This window comes from Dreissena polymorpha, chromosome 15, assembly GCF_020536995.1.
Source record: "Dreissena polymorpha isolate Duluth1 chromosome 15, UMN_Dpol_1.0, whole genome shotgun sequence".
NCBI lineage: Eukaryota > Metazoa > Mollusca > Bivalvia > Myida > Dreissenidae > Dreissena > Dreissena polymorpha.
Genome location: NC_068369.1, coordinates 53810022 through 53837681, shown reverse-complemented (window position 1 = coordinate 53837681; position 27660 = coordinate 53810022). Strand labels below are relative to the sequence as shown.

The following is a 27660-nucleotide window of genomic DNA, read 5'->3' as shown; positions in this document are numbered from 1 at the left end:
ATGACGTGCGCATGTATCAGTGCCCGCCTGTACGTGTGTACGATTGGTAGGATACAGGATGGTGACCATGGGGATTCCTATCGATGTGATGCATTTAACGGATTTAGCGGATTTAGAGGTTCTAGCAATACACTACAGATTAATATTCTTGGTAAGTTATCTTTACACTTTATGATTACGGAAAATACTAAGAACATATGTTGAAGTGGCAACGTTATATGATTTTATGAGCTTATCTTTACAAAGGGTAATAGCAGATTTTGATTTCGAAAACAATAATCGATAACTATGAACTCTTCTCAACTTAAATACAATACTAGCTACAAATCACTTAAAGATACTTTTGATTATACTTGGTTTTCCTAGTGCCTTTGTTTCATATTTAATCATATTCATTTTAGGCGATATCTTGTACAAGCGTGCGTATTATTACAGTTATAATTTATATCTTTAAAATATTTAAATAGCCTGATTATTGCCATGGACCATGTCTCGATCATAATATCTCGAAACGTTTGTTAGCGCGTGCGAGCAAAAAGAGCCGATGCCGAGCTATATTCATTTGTGGCTCTATGTCGTTCGTTGTTTTGTTTCTTCATCAACTTCATTCAAACGACATGCCACACGAAATTTTACAGATATGATCCTTGATGAACCCCATTTGTAGTTTTTCAAATCGTTCTGGTCCGCTGCATATGTAGGTCATTAGTGCTTAAAATAGATTTATAAACTGAAAACTTACCTAAATAGCAAAATACACACACAAGAAGTGTAAAATTATGCAAGTCATATCGTTTGGTGGTCTTCTAAGATCTAAATTCGCTAAGCAAACATATTTATATGTTTGGAATGTGAAATATAATATCTCAAAGTGGTTCTGTACCAGGCTTTTTCAAAAAATGCTTCTGGGTTCAAAATTGCTTCGCACTGTTTTAATAAAGGAACGCTAAGGCCTGGACCTTCCCAGTCGAAAATATCTTAGCAGGCGTTATGTATGAATATTTTTTTAACTTTCTTAAAATTATACTTATTGATATACTTATTTAATATAATCGCTGGTTATGTTGAATGGTATTCCAACACTTGTTTAATTGAAAATTTAGGTTTGCTATTCAGGGCCATCATTAAAGTTTTATAATTACACAATGTTTTTCAATGATAATCCCACACATTTAAAGTTGCGGTAACAGGCTACATATATTGCTTTGTTTATTGTTAAGTTCGGTTATAAGTCGGTCGTTTCCAACTGTATGCTTTAATCAAAGGTAGGGTGATAATACCCTTAGAACATATTTTATGATCCACTCAAGTTATGTGACCCGGCTGGGGATCGAAACCGCGATCGTCGGATTAGTAGCCTAGTACTTTACTTTTTGAGCTAACTGATCCTCTTTGAACCTACTTGTAATATTGTAGATCGACACAAAATTTAATTTTTGGACGATATTGAGGAACGTCGTTGAAATACAGGAATTCCAATTGGTCGTGATAGTTAATTATAAGGAAAAGAGGAAAGAAAATCAATTTAGTCAAAGGTCCAAGTCACCGAAAAGTGTAACATTAAATTTATTTCCGTACTATATCTAAAGAAAGCTTGTCATCTCCATGTTTGAACATGCCAATTGATTTTAAGGTTCATTTGGAGTAAAAAAATACACCAATTGATTTTGAGGCTAACAAGTCAATGTCAATTATGCTTGAAACGTGAAACCGATTTTCTCATATGTAAATTGAACGCAATGACATTTAATTATTAAAATTTGTTGGATCTTTTCCCGTCATGAATTGACATTCTTATTTTAAGGTCACCAGTTCAAATATCGAGGTCAGAGCTGCCAGTAACATTTTATGTTACCGCATCATATATAATTTATGCTTAACCATACACTCTTTCAAATTAGTAATCATGTTACATGGGGATAGGTTGAAGGTAAAGGTCTCCTGTGAGTGTAACATTTAAATTATCCCACAAAATATTTTGACTCTTCAAAGCTAAATATAGATAATTGAATTTCTCTTCAGTTATGTTTAGTAAGACATTTTAAACAATCTGGAAGTCACAATGTTTCGCCAAATCGTCATGAAACTTACTCAGCTTTTTTCCTCATGTATAAGGTTAAATAATGGATTTTCTGCTGTTACCATTTGATATCAACCGATCACAAATTGCTAATTGTAAGTTTTTAAGATCGTTAACATTAAGAAAAAGCATCTGAAAAATCTTCAAACTACATTTGTGGTCAAAAACTTCATGACACTTAATTTAAATATTTGTTTCTATGATTAATCCGATATGGGTTTATTGTTCTTATCAATTGATAAAAGTGGCTGATACTAGTCGAGAGAGTTTTATATGATGATTATTGTTGACTAGTTTTTTTGGTTTATCCATAACATAATACATGGTCTTCAAATTCGAGTACACCGATATCCTCTTAAACGACGTGATGGGTTTCGTTCAAACTTAAATATCTGAATTACCCAAATGGTAAAAGGATGTTAAGGTAAGGAATTGTTGGACGATCAGCAGCATTATTTACACAAGAATATTTGCAAAATTGTGTCATGCCCATCCACACTAAATGGTGAAATTAATATTTTACCTCTCAATCTAACTCACCACACTATTCCCTATTGCAATATATTTTCATAATATATTTAAGATATGTGTTGTGTGTATAAGATTCCGCCTCGTGAAGCACTATGTGTATTTTGTTCAAATTGAAGACACTTAACGCGTTATACAAGCATACAACTTTTTATCACGAACCTAACCTTTATGGGTAAATACAAAATTAAAGTTGTTCATCCCTTTTTTCCAACAATGAATACGCGAATTGTTTGTTCAATACTTTTTTATGTATGTTATACTCGTGATCAGAAGGTTAATTCGTAAAAATATTTAATATAGTTTAAACTTATGTTTAGTGTGTAATTGCTTTTGATGATTATGTTAAAATTATAATGTTTTCTTTTTCAACAAATTTGAAAATTGTGCCGAGTATTTTGTATTGTAACGTATCGGGTCGTTTTTACTACAATTTGTAAAGTTAAATCGTTAATTGTTAGCTACAGTGAGTACAAAGTGATCGCCTTATTTATGGTATCCGTAGCTGCGTTGCCAACTTCCATCTCTTTGTTATTCTAAAGGCAGCATAATTATTTTATTATCAGATCTTGATGAAACTTAGTGCAGATGTTTATCTACAAAATAACCTGCAAAATAAGAATTTGGGTCACGTTTGTAAAAAAAATAAGTTCACTAGGCCACACCTTATTACCACCTGAGAGACCACTTAATGACTAAAAAATATTGATTAATCTTGATTTTTATTTGCTCATTATATGGGCCGAGTTTGCATCTGGGTAAAGTGCGTCTAAACCTAGGTTACCATGACAAATCTTAGAATAAGATTGTAACCACTAGAGACAACATGTGCGACTTAATTTTGATAAAACTGGGTCAAAATGTGCTCCTATGTCATCTGGTAATATCTTCAAGTAACATTGGTTTTCACTCTGCATACCATAACTATGAATCAATCTTGATGAAACTTGGTCAGAATCTTTATCTTGGCAATATATGGGAAGAGTTTGAATCTTGTTAACGAGCGTTAAAAATTAGTTCATCAGATTAAATATAAATAATAAATTAAACTTATAAAAAATGTTTAACAACTCCTACTATTTTTGAATATAGGATTGACAAATTTACTTCCGTTTGACTTCAATACTATTCATAATCGTTCAGGTCACGTGCGTGTTTCATATGTTTGCCTATATGTCTGTGCGAAATTTCCTTTATCATCAATAACTTTGCCATATATTCATGGATTACCACCATAATTAGACGCATCAACTGATGAAAATGCCCTTGTTTCCGTTCTTATCACGCATACTATATTACAATTTAATGGGAGATAAGTAGTGTGTACCAATTTGAACCCATGATGAAATACATCTCTTTTTTTTTTCAATTTACTTGAGCACACGATGCTCATGGTGAGAATTTGATAATTGTGATCGCGTTTTGTTTGTCGTTCGTCTTGCGTGTGCGTCGTCAACATTTTGAGCACACTTTGAGGACACATTAATTGTCCAACAAACATTGGGTCACCAAATCAAATAATATACAAAGCTTGTTAACACTCTGGAAGTCACATTTATACTCAAACGTCCATGACATTTGTCAGGATATTTGTACTTATGATATCACCGCCAAATTTTAAAAAATGGTTCCGGTTCGTCTAAAAACATGGCCGCCATGTCGTGGAAAAGTTTGCCTTATATGGCTTTATGAAAAACTCGTGAACACTCTACAAGTCAGATATAAGTCCAATATACATTAAACTTGTTTAACAATTCGCTCTTATGATACCTCGGTCTTGTTCCTGTACGTTGTTAAACATGGCCGCCAAGGGCGTGGTAATTTTCTTTATAAGGCTATAGCAAAACCTTGTTAGCATTCTTTTTGCCTAAAACATGTATCACAATGAAATGACGACTGGGTGTGAAACTGGATCACGAGAGGATAAAACCAGGCAAAAAGGTTGGATGAAAAAATTAACACTCTTAAAGAAACAAGTTAAGTCAAATCGTCCTGAAATTTGGTCAGAACATTATTGTCTTGATGTATATTTGTGCCAAGTTCGAAAAGAGATTCAATGCTTCAAAAATATAGTCGGCGGGGATTTTATTTATTATGGTTATTGTTTAATATTGTTAACACTCTATAAAACACAATTTTGGTCCAATCTTCATGACACTTGGTCCGATTTGTTTTTAACGATATCTGACATCTCGTTTTAAATATATTCATTACTTCATGTTAATATAATATATTTTTCAGAAGATCCCAATGATGAACACAATAAAACAAGAGCTGTTTCATATAAATCAAATATAACCATTCTTTCAATATACATGGTTTTAATGGCCATTAATTTGAATCTATCAAGTGATCTATACAAGATTTTTAAGTGACCTATTGAACCTTGTATAGACATTATGTTTTGCAGGAAAGACTACAACCTGCCCAATAACTGGGTTATTGCAGTAGAGTTATCCTCTATACATAGATGTAAGGTCTTATTACGTAAATATACATCCTGTATATGGAATATTTTAAATAATCAAATATTGGTAATACCATAGCTATTATTTGTTGTGTGGATGAAATGTTTACAATCTTTCTTGAATCAAGTTTGTTTGCCAATTTTTTGCAGAAACACAACTAGCTGAATAGTTTAATATATTTTGTATACGTGACATATTTATCATTTTATAGATTTCCGATACCTACGACAATGATACACAAGAATTATGTGTCTAAATTTAACTCGCGGGTTTAGTTTTTGCATTTTTATTTCTATTTTCTGACTACATATGTCTATTTGATAACGATTATTTTAGACGCGCGTTTGGTCTGCGAGTAATTCTGCGAAAAATGTGAGGTTCTCCAATCTCTCAAACGACTTGTTCCGTCGGGTCTTTGGAGAGCCCCTCAGGGTCATTTGCCTTCTTGTTTGCAGAACATGTATTTCGATAGATAATGATATAAATGTTAGAAAGGTAATGCTATCTTTTTCCCAAAAGTTACCCGATCCATGGGTACCTAAATAACCTTCTTATTGCTTGTGTTCATGAATAATGACAGGCTTAATATTTACATTATCACAAGCGGAGATCGTGTGATAGTTATTTTTTTTTTATATTATATACAAAAAATATTAGCATATTCAAATAAACTAAATTAATTTATTTTGACTGTAAAACTGTAACCGAAAATTAAACAATACTTTTTTTAAATTTATTTTTAACATGTTATAAACTGAACAATATAATGCCTCTGTATAGGCATTCAATGCTTCCTCATTGTCAGCCTCCTTATCGATAGTTTAATCAAAGGTCGAAACTTCTACATGACTCGATATTGCAAATGTAAAATGGTCTATGAATGGGTTATACATAACTTTGCAATAGTTGGAAGCATACTGAATGGCTCACACTATAATCATGTCCCTAGGTCGAAGGTCACGGTCAAAATTTAGGTTAGAAGGGTAAAATAAGAAAAATCAATTTAGACTTTGTCTTATCTTTACCTACACTTTATTAACTGATGAGCGCATCTTTTATGACAATATTTTTACGCATAAAATATAATACATGTGTGTAGCAAATTACTTCTTCAAGTCTAAAGCTATCTCAAGCATTATTATGGTATTTACCGAATTAAATATTTTCTTCGTCAACTTTTTGAATACTATTTTGAGCTCATATTTATTATGAAAGAAAAAAATCGGACACCGATATAAAGCAACTTATTTGCAAAACGTTGGAAAACAGAAACATGCAAGCAATGTTCGAATATGCAAATGTATTGTTAATAAATTAAAGCATAGTTGCAACAGACTTTTGAAGGATATATTCTACAAGAAAGAAATAAGAACGAGATAAGCAATTATTTGCTAATAGTTTTCAAACACATTCTGATATAATAATGCAAAGTCTACAAGTAATATATCAGTAGTACTTAAAATAAGCTTGGAAATGAAAATGCAAACAAAATGCAAAGACATTGAACATACCAATCAGGTACTTGCAAATGATTGAAAAGTCATTTCAAAAATTAATACAGTCAAGTAGCAAGTATCAGACTAGGGATCCTTTGTACAAACAATTTAAAAAGTAAGACAAATAAATCAAGTCAGGTGTGTGATTATAAAAAAGGGGGTTCTCAAAATAACACAAAATTCATTTGTGGCATAATTATACCTAAATGTTAATGTGTTTGTTGTGATTGGTGGTTGAAATATTTTTGCAAAGATCTGCTTGAATTCTTGCAAAAATATTTCAACCACCAATGTGACCTTTTCACGTTTTGGTAAATTAACAAAATTAAAACAAAACTTCAATGCATGCCCAAATCTGTGAAAAGGTCTTTTTAAACATGTACCTAGTCCTAAATGTTTTTCCGAAGAATCGATACATTGTTATGTTTTGCTTTAAATTGTCATGTCTATGTACACGTTCTTTGATGAGAATAATTAATAAGGAAACGTATTATAAAACTGAAACACAATCATCTAGTAGTTGTATAAGCTTTTAACACGTTTTTCAAACTTATACGTCAAACATGCTGTCATGAACTGTTTACCCTCTTTGAATGATACGATTTGAAATAAACCATAATAAACATTATTATATACTCGTTTGAACAATCTTTGCTGTCTGAAATTAACATTTGCGAAATCTTTGCAGTTCAACATCGGCATTAAACACCATGTGCAATCAGTTTGCAAGATATTTTATGATTTAAGTTAAGGTTTGGATTGTTTGTGCGCACATAATTTGGATATGCTCTAAGTGTTTTAGATTGCAGAACCTTTACAGTCCCTTAAATAATAGAGGGTTTGTTTGCCCACCTGATTCATTGCTGGAGCCTTACATGCATGAGGAAAATGCTTGTAGATGTTTCGCGATTGTTTGTTAATACCTGGCTAAATAAGTTTGAACTCAACTATGTAAAACAATATTATATTCTGAAAATATATTGCAAAGGAAAATAGTGTTTTGGATTTAATTGAAACGGAAAATATAAAAAAAAAACATTAAGTGTAGATGTGAAAGACATAATTTTGTAATGCGGTAATCGACAGTTTACGTCTAAATGTATCAAGCTATTGCATCATAATGTTATAATCCGTAAACTGCTATAGGTATAAGGAGCAAACAACTTCTTGTTTTTCAAGCTATTGAATGAAACTTATTTTATGAAATCATCATGGGATACACACACATACATTACATACCTTTCATGTGCAGTGATCCACATGTTCCTTAGGCGTGTGACTTTGATTTTGTTGCATACAATCTTAAAATATTGCGCATTTCACTTCTTTTGCATTTATCAAGGATATGCATTTAAACGCGGAATATGCTATCACTATCAAGTGTTTATCTGCGAAATACAGTTTTTACGGGCAGTGATCGATTAATTCCTCAGGTATGTGAACTTGGTGCGTAAGCGATTCGTGAATACAAGGTGCAGGGTCAACGGGGTTAACACGGGGTTTGTACACGAGCTGTAAACAACTTTATTTTGCACAAATCTTATGTAATTGAAATAAATTAGAAAAAATCATAAGCTATAAAAGAGAGTTTTTTTCAGTTTTTGCCCATATCTAAAGATTGAATGAAAAATCATTGAATACGTCTGAAATCGGTGTCAACGTTTCATGTTGCGTGCAGAATAAATGTGTACATGATGCTCTTCACATCGTATTGTTTGCCAAGAACACAGGTTTATTTAAACAAGAGGGCCAAGATGGCCTTAGTTCGCTTACCTGAGAGGAGTCAGTTCATTCAATCTTAACCAAATGTCAAACTTTACCTAGATATTGTCCAGACAAACATCCTGGTCAAGTTTCATCATTATTGAACCAAAACTCTGGAGCATGGAGTGTTTTTATTTTTGTAAGATTTGACAAGGTTACCTATATTTTGAGTTGACCCCCCTTACCAAACATCAAACTTTGCTTACAAAAATAAATATGACCAAGATTCATAAAATCTGAAACAAAATTGTGACCTGTAGAGTGTTTACAAGGATTTTGAATAATACAGTGAAAAATTGGACAATCTAAGGGCAATAATTATGGCATTTATTATGTAATTTTGCTCATTATCAAACTTGACTGAGATCTTCCAGCAACTTTGATAAAGAATGCTTGAGAAATGTGAATGCTAGAGTGTTTACAACCCAAATGTGGACGGACGGACGGTGGACAAAGACCAATCCTAAAACCTCACCTTAGCAATCAGGTGAGCTAAAAAGTATGTTATCGATCTGAGCCATTTTTCAAATTGGCCGAGAAATCAATAAAACCAATGTATTGACTAAGTTTCACGATGATTAGGCAAAAAATGTGTCTTCTATAGTGTTCGATCACAAGGTTTCTCTCTAGTCACATAATGAGAACTGCCCACCCCCTGGCGGCCATGTTTTTTGACCGATCGGGATCATTTGCGAACTCATCTGAGATATATATACAACCAATCTTTTTACCAAGTTTCATGATGATTGGGCAAAAAATAAGACTTCTAGAGTGTTCACAAGCTTTTTTTACTATATAAATATTAGAAAACTGCCCCTCCCCGGCAGCCATGTTATTCAACTGACCGGAACCATTTTCGAACTCAACTCTTGTATCAAGGAAACAAATGTTCTGACCAAATTTCATGAAAATTGGGCAAAAAATGTGACTTCTAGAGTGTTCACATGTTTTAACTATAAACATATAGAGAAAAATTGCTGCCCACTGGCGTCCATGTTTTTTCACCAATCTAGACCATTTTCATTCTCGTCCGAGATATCAATAAAACCAATGTTTTGACCAACTTTCATGATGATTGAGCAAACATTGTGATTCCTAGAGTGTTTACAAGGTTTCTCTTTAGCCAAATAAGGAAAACTGCCCAGCCCACTGGCGGCCAGGTTTTTCAACTGACCGAAACCACTTTTGAACTCAACCAACATATCATTAAGGGAAACATTTTGACCAAATTTTATGAAAATTGGGCCAAAAATGTGACAAAATGAGTGTTGACATGTTTTCACTATATAAATTTAGAGAAAAATGCCCCGCCCACTGGCGTCCATGTTTTTTCACCGATCTGGACCATTTTCGAACTCGTCTGAGATATCAATAAAACCAATGTTTTAACTAACTTTCATGATGATTGGGCAAAAATTGTGACTTCTAGAGTGTTTACAAGGTTTCTCTATAGCCAAATAAGAAAAACTGCCCCGCCCACTGGCGGCCATGTTTTTCAACGGACCGAAATCACTTTTGAACTCAACCAACATATCATTAAGGCAAACATTTTGACAAAGTAACATGAAGATTGGGCATTAAATGTGACTTCTACAGTGTTTACAAGGTTTTTCCTTTTTTTGACCTATTGACCTCGTTTTTGACCCAGCATGACCCACTTTCGAACTCGATCGAGATATCATTGGGACAAATCTTCTGACCAAGATTAATGAAGATCGGACAATAAATGTGGCTTCTAGAGTGTTTACGTACAAATGTGGACGGACGACGGACGGACGGACGACTGACGGACGACGGACAAAGACCGGTCACAAAATCTCACCTGAGCAATCAGGTGAGCTCAACAGTTATTCTGATGTAGTTAACATTGTCTTTAGCAGAATAAATAACTGTTTCTATGCAAGAGTTGAAATGCTTAAGTAAACACCATTTACCGGTGTGTTTTACGTAAACGTAAACCCACAAAGTCACGTGATCCTGCACCATTGCATATATTTAGTCACGTTTTTGACATAGCTTTAGTTTTTCTGGTAACGATATGGGGACTTCAGGTCTTGCAGATGGATACTTTAAGATTGCAATGATTTCCCTTTATACCTCAACATGTATTATATAATGGTATTTTTCACGTAAACAAATTCCTAAATGATAAAATGAAAGCGGTTGCTATACATGGTATGCGGTATGGCCTGAAATTTGATTTAATGTTGTGTTTGGTAAGGTCGGGTTTGGTTTTGTTCGTTCGGATATTTAAGAGCCAGTTATAAATATAAGTATACATCAATGTTCACCTTAAATATATTACTCAATACTATTTATCATCCCGATAATATAACACACTCTGAAAAGGAAACCCAAATCAGTAAAAAATGCTGTTCATAGATTTTGATTTATCTAATCGATCTTAGCATCGTAATTTGACTCAAATGAGTACTTATGCGACATATGGCATTTTCTATTCTTACTATTTTCCCATTCTTACACAATGGTAAAACAGCTACACAATTAAATTTGTAATCCTTTGGTATATGAACAAATAAAGGTAATACGTGTCCAATTAAGTCTTTTGACCGACTGTTACAAATAATTAAGGAAGAAGACTCATTTTAACTTTTCTAGAAAACTAATTGGAAAAGCAAGTAATTAGGCTACTTCAGGACATCACATACAGACAGTCGTGAAGAGGCACTGGGACCTGTAAACTAACTCTTTACTAACTCACACACTTGGTAGATGATTTCCTCTTCTTCGATTTGAAAATTGGTAGCAATTTCTATATTAAACATTTTTTTAGAAATAATGAAACACATATTTAAGCACAAGAAATGCTGTGCTTTTACAACAACATGAAATTGTTAATTAACTTTGAATAGTCAAGTATAATTTGTTTGTTGTGGTCGAAGGTCGTAATGGCAAACAGATTTGACAGTAAAACAAAGAATGATGGAAACAAGTGTACTCGTTTTAATTGTATTGAAAATACTTAAGAATTAATATTATGTTGCATAAAAATATCGATAAATTCGATAAATGTATAGTATTTTTTTAATACATAACCTTCCACAAATTCCAAGAAGATAGTGAATGTAAGTTAATTTTAATGAAACAAAGAATACGTGTAATTTTGGGTACCGGTTGCATCCCTGTAAAATACTGAACTGTGCGCCTTAATGCGCAGCAAATATAAATAAAATGTGTATGCTTTATTTTCAAACACACACCATTGGTATGCTTAGCAAAATGTTTTAATATCTTGCGTGCGTTAATAGTTGGTCAATCTTTCACTTGAAGTAAGAAACACGTCACAGAATAAACAGTTTATGTACGTCACGCTCTCTGTCAAAAGTATTGTTGCCAATGAAATGTTTAGCTGTAAAATTTAATCCATTTCAGTTAGAGTCTCCTCTGTAACACTTACACCAGACCTTTTTAATTTAACGGTCATCGACGGTATCAACACACAGATATTGTGTAAAACATCTATTGGACGACCCGCGCCAACAGTCAACTGGTACAAAGTCAGCAGTGCACCTGGTGCTCCTCCAGTAGAAATTACATCTCAGATATCTAGCATTTCAAATGAAACGGGTACTTCCAGCACACTTAATTTTACGCCGTCAAGGGGAGACGATGGGTGGAAGATTTACTGCACAGCTACCAATCTAGGACCACCCATATCTTCACAAAGCCAGCCGTCGCTGAATGTCGCCTGTAAGTGAAAATGCACTATTGAGCTCGAATTATGTTTATGTGTGAAACTTATTATATATGAGGCTATCAATTTGTAAGGTAAAGCTCTAAAACTGTATAAACATGACTATCACTGAAACACCAGAGTTTGATATTACATACTTATTTAGTGGTTTTCATTGCGCTTGGCTGTTTCAGATGGTCCTGGTAAACCAGTTTTCACATATCGAGGACAGACAGTGACTGGTCCGATCAGAATAAGTCAAGGTACTTCATTGGTGATGTCGTGTATAAGTGACAGCAAACCAGGTCCTTTGTACATGTGGACATATCCAGGTGGTTCCTACACTGGACAGACTCTTACATTGTCTAATATAAATACAACTCATGGAGGGATATTTGCAGTGACAGCTTGGTATACCATCAGCCCTACCGGAGACACATCTGTTAATAAAACAAACGCATCTCAAATATTAGTGGACATACTCTGTAAGTATTTAAAAGTGAGCTGTAGATTTACTGTGGCGTGTTTTAAATATGATAAAAATTGGTCGTTGCCAACTTCGGCTTAAAAGATATATAACAAAGACAGAAAAGTTTATGTACACAATTTGCTAGTATACATATTTTGTATTATTAAGCTTTTTCAAAGCAGGCGGCCTTTATTTATAGTACTGTATGATTGTCTAAATTAATGAATTTCGAAAACAATATGCGCAAATGCCTACCATCACATGATAATGCAGCACGCAACTCTTCACATGTCATATTAAGCCATTATAATTTAGTTCTCCGGAACTGTTAATTTTATCATTCATCAAGATATTAGCAAGAACTTGCCATTATTGACTAATATGAAGAAACAGCATGTCATGTGAAAAAATCGTTTTCATACTGTAGAGATCAAGTTCGCACTTTAAATTCAAATTTCAAATGATTTGTCGGGGCTGTTATGTTAGTCATCCTGCAATTTTAAAATAACATACCATACTTGAATTCCATTAGGAGACATAGTGTCGCATGTATCACCTGTCTCATATTTGGTCAGATATATTTATATTTATAAATGTAATATTTGTGACCTAAGGGTGGTTTTGAGACAAAAGTGGAGTGTGGTAATATGTGTACCCTATGAAAAAATATATTGTTTAGTCGATATATGCCAAACAACAACTAATACGAAAACAATATCCAATCCTTTATCTTTAAACCAGCAAATGGATTCCAGAATATCAATTGAAATGTTGTTTCACTATCAACTTCAATTGCAACGAGCATGTTAGTGTAGCAAGTGGTTAGTGGAGGCAATCACCATCCTGGTAGAAAGTTGTAGGCGCTGGTTTCCTTATGAACCTATATTGATATTAAAGTAATCGATTCACATATTTTCGTATCTTTACATGCTATGTGTTAATGGGGCGCCTTTAGGATTTTGTAATGTCCATCTTGTGTTTTCGTGAGTCCAATCGTCTGTTAACTGTTTACCTCTAACGAATTCCCCCCATAAACCGCTAGGCAAAGTTAAGAAAATCCTCATAGGAATGACACTTCGGTGATACATTGTAAAAGTCGTTCAAATCATTTCCGGTGCGATTCCTGGCAAGTCACCGGTGGTTCTTTTTTACCATAAGGGTCACGGCTTTAAAAAGTTGATGGGTTAAATCGTTGTATGGTCTTTCTCTGAGTTGTTTAACAATCATGCCCTTGAGAGAAAAAATGGTCTCGCTCAGGGATCTCCTTATTAAAATACTAATTACGTTATAATCTTCTTATTTGAATTCACAAAGGTCATGTCTTTAATATTTGGAGTGTAAAATTTATGGTGGTCCTCTACAAAGTTTGTTCCAATAATGCCGATCGGGTCAAAATTAGCCCCATCCAGACCGTTACTTGCTGTAATTTTATATTTATAGCGAAATCCTCTGCTAAGTTGTTCAAATCATGCTCATGATGTTGCATGTTTTATGTTTCTAGTCGAAACTTCAATGTGTTTCAATGCAGTCTCATACCACATTAAGTGTGTGTCGTACGTGGAACAAAAAGGAAAAACGTACAGTTATTAAACAAACATCACACTATTACGCACAACAGGTTAAATTCTACATTTCCCTTGGGGCGACCTATAGCCTGTAATCCCTCTTGTTTGAAAATGTCATTAAATGTGTTTAGATTTGAAAATATTATGAATAGTTAAACAAATGCTTAAAACAAGTAAAAAAAGTATGCTTAAAAACTGTCCTCACCGGATTTAAACGGAACACTTTCGGAAGCAAATTTACATTCGATAACATCTAAACCACAAGGTTTAAAAGTTAATAACGTAATAATCTAATAATACACAAGTTTTGCAAATAAGCAATAAAAGCGTCACAAACGAAAAAATATGTTTAGTTAAACTGTGCACAACATGTTCATGTTGAGCTTTTGAAATATTTTCTTTTGTACCTCGTTTATCATGCCAATTGCGTCTTACAAACATTTTCCTTGTTCTCAATCTAGAAGCCATATTTCTTTCTTATTTTCATAAAACTCAGGCAAAACATTATTATTATTGAAGTTGATGCCGGATTAGAAACAGGGTCACTTGAGGTCCAAAACAATGTCACTAGGTACAATTTAATGAAAAATGTTAATACCCCTTTAGTAGTCTCATTTATCGCCGCCAATCCAAAAGGCAAATATTTGTCTCTATGACATTATTAATTAATTATTAATAAATTACAGTTGCATCATTATGTGTTTTAAGAGTGTTCAGTTACTAGGTATGATTTTAAGTTTCATTAATTGATGTTTTGATTAAGCGTTCAACTTTGTGAAAAATGATGTGATAAGAGGAATTTTTCGATAGGTCATATTGACTGTCTTTTGGCGTTAGATGATATCATGGGGAATGGCGAGATTATTACGTTTCATAACTTATTTCATATTATATGGATTGGAAAAAATTCCCTTTTTGTTTCAATTGTCTATATTGTCAGTATTCAATATTAAACGGTCGAAATCAATATTTGTGCGCACTGACATAACATCTTCTGTCAATTAATGGGCTTTGATATGACTTTGCAAATTATTTATATGGCATAGCTAGTAGAAAGATTCATGAACCGAGGTTAATATTACTTCCAGATGGAGGCCTTTCTATATTATACTCTGAAATACATCTATGATAATTATCTTATTATACTGTAATTTACTGGAGTTTCATTATTATTATCTCATATAAAACACAAAAAGCAGTCGCACGTTCAGATTCCTGTGGAAAATCCGTGTTACTAGTCAGATCGTTATTTACAACGCTGCAACGCCTTGGCATATTAAAATTGTGCAGGGTCGGTTTATGGGATATTACAATAATACACAGAGTGAGGCGTTGTATTCAATATCTACCGCTAATTAAAATAAGGAGCTTTATGATTCCGTTATTGGTACTTAAAAAAATTATCAAACCTAATAAAGTTTGTGTCGCAATATAAACTTCAAAATGCACCTCTTTGATGCTTAGCATTTACGACTTTCTTGTATATGTAGTGTCATTAATGCAAAGTTTTGTAAAAGGTCCTTTATAAGCATTGATCACTGTGAATAAAACTCTTTCAGACCAACCAACTGTCCCTACCTTCAGAATAGGAAATTCTACTGTATCCGGTAAAGTAAAGATAATAAATGGTAACAGTAAGACTATCAGTTGCTCTAGTCAGAGTAATCCTGCACCCATATATACCTGGACACCTGGGGGAACAACGAACAACGCTGATCTTGTACTGAGTAATTTACAGCATCCTTCCGGTAATAAACAGTACATATGTACAGTTGAAAACACCATGCAGTCAACAGGAGATACATATGTGGTTGGGCAAGCGAATGCGACGGTGGCTGTAGAAGTGTTGTGTAAGTCGGTTAACTAAACTAATAATTATTATTTAGTACTATTTATTATTATTTATAGCGAAATAAAAGTTACTAACGACTTATAATTAACCTTTCTTGTAATTATAACACTACATTTCATTTAAAAAATCGATAGTTACACTATTTGATTGTAAAAACAACATAATCTCTTGACTTTATTACATTTATTATTCACTAGCTTACTTCTTAATAAGCCTGTAAAGATATTCATATATTTTGTTGAACTTATAACCCATCTTAAGTACTTAATTTTGGACAAGTAATTAATGAATGTTTGTACTAAGTGTATAAACAGTAATAAGTTTGATATAAAGCATGTTCTTTAAATATTAACAATTGTTTTGGAACATTTCAATCTTCCTGGTCTTCCTAACAAATATGGCACAGAAAGTGTATGCCAGACTTTGGCGTCGCCCTTAATGTCTGATGACGTCGACCTCATTTCTTGTTTTCTTTAATAAACCTGACGAATGATGTTGTTTCTGTAAATGATATATATCCATAGTTCCTATTTAACGGTAAGCTTTTCGTGTATGTTTATCACTTTATTTTTATTCACCAAAATTCTATTAGAAAATCATTACACACAAATAAACTATGTTTTTTTCTGTAAATTATCCATTATTTATTGACCGCGCTTCTCGTTCAAATATTGATTTCAATTTTCAAAAAAATCAATAATATGCCATGAACAAGAAATATCCATTGTGCCTTAATGCTTGCACTGTTTTTATCTTAACTAAGTCCAACATGCTGTTAGTGAGCGTTTGTGATAGCCTTTTTTCCGTGGTTCTTTGTGTGATGTCTATCTTTCTTCAACATGTTGCTTGTTAATATAAGGCCATATTTCTTCATGAAAAACAAACTTTGTCAAAAAATTTGTACCAATGATAGTTTGAAACTGGGTTATTTTGGGTAAGAGGTAAGTCACCAGATCAATTTACAAAAAAAACTTGCGAATACATAAGCATGTATAGTCTACTCTCCAAAGACCTAACCAGAAAATTTGTCAAAAGGATATTTCAGAAAAGAGTTTTTTTTAACAGTTTAAAGCAAACACTTAATGTAAGACAGCTGTAGGTTTCTAAGAACTGTGAGGGTCTCAAACTGCTTAAAACGTGTACCTATAATTATTAAAAAATCGTAAAAATGAAATTTGATGATACCTCAAATAAAAACGTTCTTTGATAAATATAGCCATGGAAAAACACAATGAGAAACAGAAATCATAATGCCAACTGTAAAGCACATACATGTGAAGCTTGGTTCGAAAGTCGTGTGCATGAAAACAAACATTTTTTTTATGTCATTGTACTACACTATTTGTGTGGTTGAGCACAGTTGTTTTCGAATGTGAATGAGTTTTACCCAAATTGCTTGACAACAGTTTCAATGCTTACTAAGATAACTGATTCACGTATGGTAAAAAAACTTGTTAGGTATGTTAATTTGAAGAACAGGCTCAGTTAAACTTTAGAGGCCAAATTTATTTTCTTGTCTTCATGAAGCTTAGTAAGAATATTTGTCTCGGCTGATTTAGGGGTCTAACACTAGGTCAGTAGGTTTAATAAATGGAAAGCTTGTGAAAACACTCGGTTCCTTTTCTAACCTAATCTTGTTGAAAAATGGTCAGAATATTTGTCTTTATAATATCAAAGCCGAGTTCGAAACTGGGTCACTGGATAACAAACTATATCGCTAAGTAAAATTATAGATGCTTGTAAACATTTTTAGGACCGCATTCATTGACCAATTTTCATGAAACTTGGAATGATCATCATCCCAATGGTATCTCGTTGCATAAACAAGGCGCATGAGGTCCACAAAATAGATCCCTTTGTCAAATTACAGAAAAGGCTTGTGAGCAATACAACATGTATTTCCGAATCTTTCAAAACAAATGGGATGAAACATATATTTCAATTACATATTAGTTTCATTTTAAACTGGGTTATGAGGTTGTAAAATCTGGGTTACAAGGTCAATTCTAGCAATTAAATTTGAAAACTAGAAAATACTGCGTGAGAACATTCTTCTCAATAATATGTTTCATATTTCGGCTGATTTTGAAACCGTTTCCTGCGGCTTCAACATAATGGTCACTAGATAAAGTTTAAAAAAAAGAAAAGTCTAGACGCAACATTTCTTGCCCAATCTTCCTTTAACGTAGTCAGAACCTTTTTTCAGAGTTTCGTTCAAGACTTTGTCATAAGGTCAAATTAAAGAAAAAGCTTGAGACCACTCTGACATGTATTGCCCATTCATAACTAGAGCAGAATTGTTACTCAAGTATCGATCGGGCGAGTTTGAAACTGGGTTTTAAGCGGTCAAAATAGAATTTACCCTAACAAAGAAAAAGTTTTCGGGCACTCGAGATGCCATTTGTATTGTCAAATCTCAATGATTCAGAAAATGTTTAACACGTATATCTCGACCGAGTTGTTCACTGCATCTTCTTGGTTCAAAACAAGGTAACTGAGTCAAACTAAAGAAACAGTTTTTTAACTGTTTCGAAGAAAAAAATGTTAAAGCATATTCATGAAACTTGCTTTCCATTGAAAATTATGACGCTGGGCTGTGTCCTTTTGTGGCTATGGTTAATTCATTTGAGCTTTCTTTAAGGTACTGTTTTTACACACTCAAATTTAAACCTCATCAGAGCGACAAAACATTGTGTTATGGTATCTTTTAAGGTTTTGAAAATGATTGTGTTTTTTTCAAAACTGGCGTTCAGTCGTTGGAATAGATAGAAATGTAAGTCTGTTACGAAATCATGTTAATATTACCTGCTCAGAACAGTAATTTCCTTAAGGTACCCAGTGAGCGAATTGTTCCAGATGCCCTCATTTTAAACTCTTGTACCAAAAGAACTGAACACTTCCATCTGATCTCACTTGAATACTAACATCTAAAATATAGTACCTATATAAAGTGCATGCAAATATTCACGTCCTCAGACCCACCAACAACTCCAGTTTTCCACTACGCCAATTTGAGCGGAACTCGCATTGAAAATAGCAAGCTGTTAATTGTGCGAGGTGAAGGTTTTCCAGTCCTCTGCGTATCTCAGGCAAATCCTCCGGTGTCAATCTACTCCTGGTCATTCCAAAACCCAGCATCTCAAGAGCTCAACATTGCCAAAATTACTGGAAACACAACAAGGACATGTACTGCACAGAACAATATGGTTGAAACATTTGGATCATCTGGCATCAGATATGGAGAGTCAAGGTCAGGAAATCAGACCCAGACATTAACCATAATTGTATGGGGTATGTATTTATATCAATTTATCATTTGCGACAGTACCTAGTCTTATAAATGTGCTCTATATACTGAAGAAACCTGATAGAACAAATGTTTCAGGGACGTATGGAATTGTTAGCAATATCTCATCTTAAATATTGTTTAATCTTTTAGATTTTGAAGCCTTGTATACGACATGTGGTAATGTTCAGTGTTAACACATCGAGGACCTGCCTGTATTAACATTACATAACTGTTTTACGTAATTGTGTTTTTCTTGTTAAATGATACGCACAATTCAATAAAAAAAAACACTTGTGATTTATAAGTTACCAGCCAGGCAGTTCGGAATTGTATATGAACTAGAGTCGCTACCGTAAAATGCCCATTGTATGCGTGTTTCCCAAGGCGTTAACTTCATTTGGTTAATGTCAAGCGCGTGTGGTCCACAGCACGCGTGATTCATATACGAAAATAGTGACCAGGTCGTATAATCTAGATTGCTTCTATCGCTTTCTTAAACTTTCAACCGCTCGTGGTTCATACTTTCCAAACCTCGATAAATAAAACGTTTATGTATTCAATAATAACTAAGTATTCTCAATATCATAATGATATAGTGTAAGGATTAATTAATAGGCGAGTTGTTATGCATCTCAGTTGACAATGAACTACTAATGTCAAACAAATGCCTGCTTATGGCAGACGTTCCCATACTCGGTAAAGTGTGAAAAGCTAGTTTTTGTTAATTTAACGAAAGAGCAATACAAATCATTTTTTAAAAAACTTATTTTAATTGTATTGCCGATTCGCAAGACAGCCTTTTTTTTTATTAAATAAATAAGAAATAAGGAAACTGGACAGGACTGGCATCTTATTTCACAGTATCCGGCCATTTTAAGGTAATGCTTCCCGGCCAGTACACTGTATTGCAAGTCGATTTATTACATTTCGACTGTATGTTGACATGTTTTGACTCCCCAATGTTGATTCTTAATCAAATATAATCATTGTCTATTAAAGACCAATAGTTAATCGGTACATAAGTTACAACACATCATTTAGTGAGATTGCAAAAGTTTTGTTTTCAGTTCCTCCTGCTGCACCAACCATCACCTATCAACCTCACTGCAACAACACACGGTCGTATTCATCTGTTTACACAATGAGGATCATTGAAGGGGATTCGTTCTGTCTCACCTGTGACTCCGTTAGCATTCCCGATGCCTCATACACTTGGTCTACACCGGGGTTCTCTTCATCTACTCTCAGATTTGGAAACGTTACAAGAGATGTCTCAAAACAAATAACTTGCTTTGCCGAGAACAGGATGGTGACAACATTTGAAGGCACTGTGATCAGATATAACCAGTCATCAGTGAATGTGGATGTGCTCTGTAATGTATTCATATTTAACCGTCTTTAAAATACTAAGATTCATGTTTATATGATGGTTGGAAATTGACATGATATAAAGGTATAAATACTTTTTTTCCTTATTTGCTTCATGGGTTAATATTTTGCTGTTTTATTAAGTTCGCGTTTAACTATATGATATTTTGGTTTTAGAAGCATTTCGGTAAAAATCAATGAGTGATAAAAGCCGCTTCATTTGAAAAGATATAGATTATGACATGTTCATTTCTAACAAAATAAAACAAAAACATGTATACATTTTAAACTAATAACCATAACCAACATATTTGGGTGTGTATTACTTAAATTGTGGTGTGTTAACTTTTAATGCTATAATTGTTACATCAAGTTAACGACGGTATTGTTTTATTGAATGCCCTTTAATGACTTTATATATATATATATATATATATATATATATATATATATATATATATATATATATATCTATATATATATATATATATATATATATATATATATATATATATATATATATATATATATATATATATATATGCATTGTTACTACTTTAAGGGGCCATTACTACGATACCTGATGCTACTCTATAATCATTCACGTATTTGTAATTAAACCACCCTTTTGTAGATCGTCCAAGAGTGAGCTCAATGAGTGATCAGCAGACAGTGAAAGGAACTGCATTTCAATATGATTGTCCTTACACACCTGGTAACCCACCCGATACAACATTTTTATGGACTCATAAAGAGTCTGGTAGGACATGGAACGGAATCACTTTAAACCTTACTAAAATACTCCGTGAAGATGATGGCATATACACGTGCGAGGCTTCCAATGTTCTCAACCTGACTGCTGAGCCAGGTGTACAGATAGGGAGTCATGCTGGTTTCTTCCATTTAGAAGTTTTCTGTAAGTTTGTATTGAATATAGACTTGACACATTTATTTCAGAGTATGAATAAGAACTATGTATTGAACGCTGAAAGAAATCATACAATTATCTTACGAAATAGTATATTTGTATATTGAAGCATAATCATATATTTTGTCTGTAGCATTGTAAGTACAACACATTATAATTGCCATTTTATATCTAATGATTTTAATTGAATCTGTATCATTGTAGTTGGTGCAGAGAAAATGGTATTCTCAACTGACAAGTTCCCTGGTGAAACTCATATTAATTTGACAGAAAACGAACCCGTTAATATGACCTGTATCCTTGAGAGCAACCCGGGTTCAACCATTAGTATTAGAAAGGACGCAGAGTTAAAACAAGAGAAGGCTAATACAAATTCAATCTCATACACAATTTATGGGAGATGTGAAGACACAGGCGTTCACATCTGTACGGGAAAAAACGAGTATCCTGGTTCACCTCGGAAACAGATTGACGTGCGAGTCCTGTGTAAGAACATTATTACAATTTTATGGGGCATACATTAAGCCAGATGTTAAAACATATGATTGATCTTGAATTATCTGAGTATAATATTACACAATACGGGATATTACCAATACAGCGTACCATATACTGACACTGATTGGTTTGCATTTATTTTGTTAGTACATCAACACAGATTGATTTGCGTGCAATGTGTTAGTGAACTACTTATTTAATAATCACTTCGCAAAGTGAGCCACTGTGTTGTAAGCCGATTGCATTACTTGAGGCACAATACGTATTTAGAATCACCTTCAAGATATGTTCATGTATGTTAATAAAATAAACACAAACGCAAAATATTGTAAGGAATATACCCATCATATCTTTATTTATTTTCAGGTTCTTCCAGAAAGTCTCCTTACATTAAAATTCAAAACAATGTCAGTAGTGCACAATCTGTAAATACGACCATGTCTTTTCACGCACTTGCTTATCCAGAACCACACTACACATGGCAAAACTGTGCGAGTTCATGTACGGATATGGTCAATGGCATTGGCTGCGTCATATTGTCTAGTGGTCTGGTCTCCAACCTTACAATATTTAATGTTAAACAGCATGATTATGGAAGCTACAGAGTGGTTGTTAGCAACGGCATTGGTACAGCTTGGCATGAGACCTTTCAACTGATTCCATATGGTTAGTAAGAAATACTTTGAAACGTATACATGGATAAGCTTGAGAAAATTTTAAGTCACATCTTTCGCAATTATTATGAAACTTGCTCAGCACATTTGTTATCATGACATCCAAGTTCTAAAAATATGTAAACCAAGTATGAAAATAGGATTGATCTTTTGTAAAACTTGGCCGTAAGGGAGCGGATAAGTTTATTATAGATGGATATACTTAAACACTCGTGAAAACTCTAGAATTTTCATGTGTTCTCTATTCATTTTTTTTCAAATAATATCTCCGCCGGGGAAAAAAATGGTTTCTGACACAACAAAAACAGGTCAAAACAGTTATGTTCCTTCCGTTGTTAATTGAGCGAGATAAGGCCTCATGTAGGCCTAAATTTAGCCGTGTTACATCGTTTTTCCCTATTTTTCGACATTTTTGCTCAAACCATTTGTTATAGGTTTATTTCAGCCAAAACGATTCATGTTGCAGTTGTCAGTTCATTGCTGTATTTATAGGAATCAAGTTTTGTTACTTTGAGTCTCATTGAGCGCCCTATGGGCATTTGACTTCAGCGCCTACAGCGCTTTGATTATTTACAGCGTTGTTATACATTTTTTTAAGTCAACATTTTGATTTGTGCGTCCTAATGCAACACATAAATAATAACGAGAACAGTTAAGTAACATATAGTATACTAGTAACATGGTTCGACAATTAAAACACGTGTTACTTGACTGTTATTCATTAGTTGTACTCGGCACTAACCCGGAACTTACACGTGTTATTGTAAAATATAAAATGTGTTTGAATGTGTTGTTTGAATAAATCTGCACATTAAACAAAGGATTTTGCAACAGTGTACATGAATGAGTGTTTGACTATACACAACAAAACGTTTTTGAAATTGCATGCAAATCTAATTTCGTTTAAGTTTTGGTACCATTTCTTCGAAACTGTTATTTTCTATGTTTGATCAGTTTTTGGTGGAAAAAAAATCATATATACACACTTAAAATATAAATTACTTAACCTCTTCAAGTGTTTGTATTTTGTTTTAAAGAATTAATGTTGTTGTGTAAGTGTTTGGTTTACAAATAATAGTGTTGATGCCGTTAGTCGTATTCTTTTAATTTGTCTTAACAACAATATCGTAAGAAGTAAAGGCCCATATTTTTACTTTTATACAAAATTTGAGTACCAAATACTCCAATCATGTTTGATGTACTGATCCGTTCGGTAAAACACAACGAAGTCACAATTACCTGGATTCCAGGTTTCAATGGTGGAGCACAACAAATATTTCATATTATGTACAAGGAGAAGGGAAGGGGATCATGGATGGAAAAACAAATAAACGATACAGGAGAAAAAGAAATGAACTTCACAATAATCGACCTGACTCCCAGTTCAGAATATATTGCTTTCATGATATCGCACAGTATAATTGGGTCTTCTGGGAGCACAGAAAATATAACATTTACAACATCACAACTAGATGGAGGTAAATTATTGTGAATATGATGCAAACTTTGTCTATATCAAATCAGTGGGGATAATAGGAAACGAAACAAACAAAGACATAAAATAAATAAATAAAAATTAACAAATAAATAAACAAAGGCTTATTAAATATATAATCTGTTTTCAGAATCCGAGATGAGGTCAAATACAGGCAGTGTTGCAGGAGGTGTTGTTGGAGGACTTGTTGGACTTCTTGTCATTATGCTTCTTGTTGTTATATTGAGGAAATATGACATGAAGTGTACATGCGTACGTAAAAAAGGTAAGGATGTCTGTAAATCTGATATATATATATATATATATATATATATATATATATATATATATATATATATATATATATATATATATATATATATATATATATAGCGCTTCCACAAACGTTTTTGTTAATTTGCAAGATATAGAGTTTGTTGACCTTACGATATTACCACGAGCCGTGCCTTTTTTTGTTGATGTAAAACAAAGCAATACACGATAACCGTGTGCATGATAATCGGTGGTTAATATTGACAACATTCGTTAACAAACAAACGTACAACTTCGATATTTTAACACGTATTTCAGAATCAACGAGTAAGGCTTTGAACATATATGAGACACCAAAAGATGCACTTAGAAACAACGGTATGATATGTGGGTGTGAGTGTTTGTCTATTGGAAATTGTTACTTTAAATAAAAATGACATGTTATCGGACAAGTGTATATCATTTATGTTTCTGGTAATGCGTGCATATGATTTACATTTTAGGTATATATGAAAATTCACAGGCGCTTCGGTACGTAGTTTTCATCGATGCCGTAGTTAAACATGTCGAAGTAAAAACAAACATTCTTTGAAGAAAGGCTTAATAAAAATACTCATGAAAAGCAAGGATGTTAACATCTCAAAACGAGCTGCTGCAGTACACACCTTCATGTAAAATAGCTGATAATTATAACATGTAACGGTTCTTTTCCATTTGAATTCCTTTGCAGGCAGAATGATCATGATTCAATTGGTGCTGGTGATGGCAATACCCTTGATAGCAACGCATACGAGATAACAGGTGCGTAATACCAGTGGTCACATCTGTCCCTAATGTGTAAAGTGGAAATGAGTTCACTACTCTCGAAATATAAGGAAATCACACTGAAATGTCACAGTCATGCATATATAACAATATTACTATCGTTTGAACTGCACCTTAACGTATAAATAATTAATTCTATGATGTATAGATAACCAAATGCAAACTGAAGTCGAATACTTCGAATAAATAATGTGTATGTTCCACGTGATGAATTAATTGGCATTTGGTTATTTTCTCATTTCAGTTGGCGGTGAAAGGTAACACAGGCGTAACAATAAGTTCGTAATTTTGTTCATAGTCGAGTATTGCTCTAACATATATTATATATGAATTACCATTAATAAGAAAACAAGACTCATTATGACGATGTTATGTTTTATTTTATAGCGATTTTCATCATTACTCTGAATTAAGGCGACAACCGCACAACGATATAACACATGAGTATGAAAATACATCTGTACAATGTGATAAAGGTAAGTTATAAAGCACGTATATACGTTTAAATGCCTGCATTAATTTGCTCAATCTCCTCAACAAACACATTCATATGAAAGAAAAAGTAATTGAAATGATTTAAATATATTTTTGTCTGTGCCAAACATTAGGTTTTTTTTTAACGCAATTCATAACGACTAAGTTTACACTGATTCCGACATGTTTTCTCGTATTTGTTGCTTAAAAAAAAAGAAAAAAAAAAGAAACCAATTTGCACAGAAAAGCGAGGATTTCCCAACACTATATGTGTCGTTTGTACATGGAAGTGTTTTCACTTTACAAACACACAATGTATTAAAGGGATCTTTTCACGCTTTGGTAAATTGACAAAATTGACAAAAGTTGTTTCAGATTCGCAAATTTTCGTTTTAGTTATGATATTTGTGAGGAAACAGTAATACTGAACATTTACCGTGGTCTAATATAGCCGTTATATGCATCTTTTGACGATTTTAAAACTTAAAAATTATAAAGCGTTGCAACGCGAAACGATTGAATAATTTGGAGAGTTCTGTTTTTGTCGTTAAATTTTGTGAAACTACGAAGATTGCTTATATAATGTATAAAATACGTCCAGCATGTGTACTCGGCGGAATAGCTCAGTAGGCTAAAGCGTTTTTACTTCAGGACTCTGGCAGGACTCCAGGGGTTACTGGTTCGAAACCTGGTCCGGGCAATGTTCTTTTCCTTTTTTAATTTTATTCTCGATTTTTTACTGGAGCTTTTACGATCCAATGTTTACATTTATCGATATAAAGCATTTAATGAATAAGTTAAAAAATGCCAAAATCTGTGAAAAGGCCCCTTTAACAACTGTTTAACATTACTTTGGTTGATCTTTTGGTACCACTTCTTCTGACCTTTAATTCATGTTTGATTTAATCAGCGTGCTATCTGTTAAAAAAACCACAATACGATTGCATAAACCGGCCTCGACATTACACTTGTATAAAAAAACGAGCAGATAATTTATGCTCCTTTGTTTCATTAAGTGTAAGGCAACTGTTTGACACTGTTATAATAACATAAGTTTACATTATTGCTTGCAGGTAAGGCTGTGTACGTAAACACGAAATTTGGGTATTCATAGGACATCTACTCGAACAATTTTGGAGTGGAAAGTTTCGCCGATATTGTAATATGAAAGTAACATAAATACTAAAAATCAACGAATATTTGGCGAAATATTTCGTAAAATATAGTTAAACATTAAAAAAAAAAACAGTGTTCCATATAGTAATAGCCAAAATTTCAGATGTGGTACAGTAACATAGATGTTATGAGATACAAAATGTTCGTTTTTATTGTGTGTGTGTGCCACATTTAATCCAATTTTAATGTTCCGCAACGATATATATTCATACGACACACGAACACTAACTTGGTGCATGAACATGTGTTTAATATATTGTCCAGCAAAAAAACAAAAAAGAACATTTTGTATTTTGTTAAGTCTATGTTACCATACCACATCTTGCGTTAAAATTTTTGCTATTGTTATGAGGATCATTGATTTTTTTATCTGTTTTTTTAAATTTTCGATATATTGTACTTAATATTTGTTTATTTTGAGGATTTATGGGCTTTTTAAGCCCGTTTCTGACACTCTTCAAATAAAGTGGAGTGAATAATCTACCAGCCATCAAATGAGTTTATTATTTGAACAACCTCTTGTTTATGCGCGTCTCATACTCATATATGTATGTGTTCTTTTTGACATGTGTATTATAATTATAAACTTGTTTTTTATCCATAACTTCTTTTTGCGACCAAAACTTAATCAACTCGTGTATGGTGAACAGCTTTACTACGTATATGAATTGCTTGTTCAAGGTAGTATTTTAAAACCAATAGACAGCGTTACATAACTATTGCCTGTAATATAGACGACAAAATGACGCAAAACTGTTTTCGAAA

The 27660-nt window shown here is 33.3% G+C and overlaps 1 protein-coding gene across 1 annotated transcript; it reads left to right on the top strand.

Annotated features, from left to right (window-relative positions):
* Positions 1-22670, top strand: LOC127859757 (hemicentin-2-like). The gene is made up of 8 exons (XM_052397266.1): positions 1-151; positions 11730-11924; positions 15624-15914; positions 18893-19207; positions 20273-20578; positions 21208-21489; positions 21706-21987; positions 22366-22670. The coding sequence occupies exons 1-8, from the start codon at positions 1-3 to the stop codon at positions 22668-22670; spliced, it is 2127 nt and encodes a 708-aa protein (XP_052253226.1).
* The last annotated feature ends 4990 nt before the right edge of the window (positions 22671-27660 follow it).

Coding starts and splice junctions, on each gene's coding strand:
- LOC127859757 (XM_052397266.1), top strand. CDS start 1: ATGACGTGCGCATGTATCAGTGCCCGCCTGTACGTGTGTACGATTGGT. Junction 152..11,729: donor ACTACAGATTAATATTCTTG/GTAAGTTATCTT, acceptor AATCCATTTCAG/TTAGAGTCTCCTCTGTAACA. Junction 21,988..22,365: donor GATTGACGTGCGAGTCCTGT/GTAAGAACATTA, acceptor ATTTATTTTCAG/GTTCTTCCAGAAAGTCTCCT.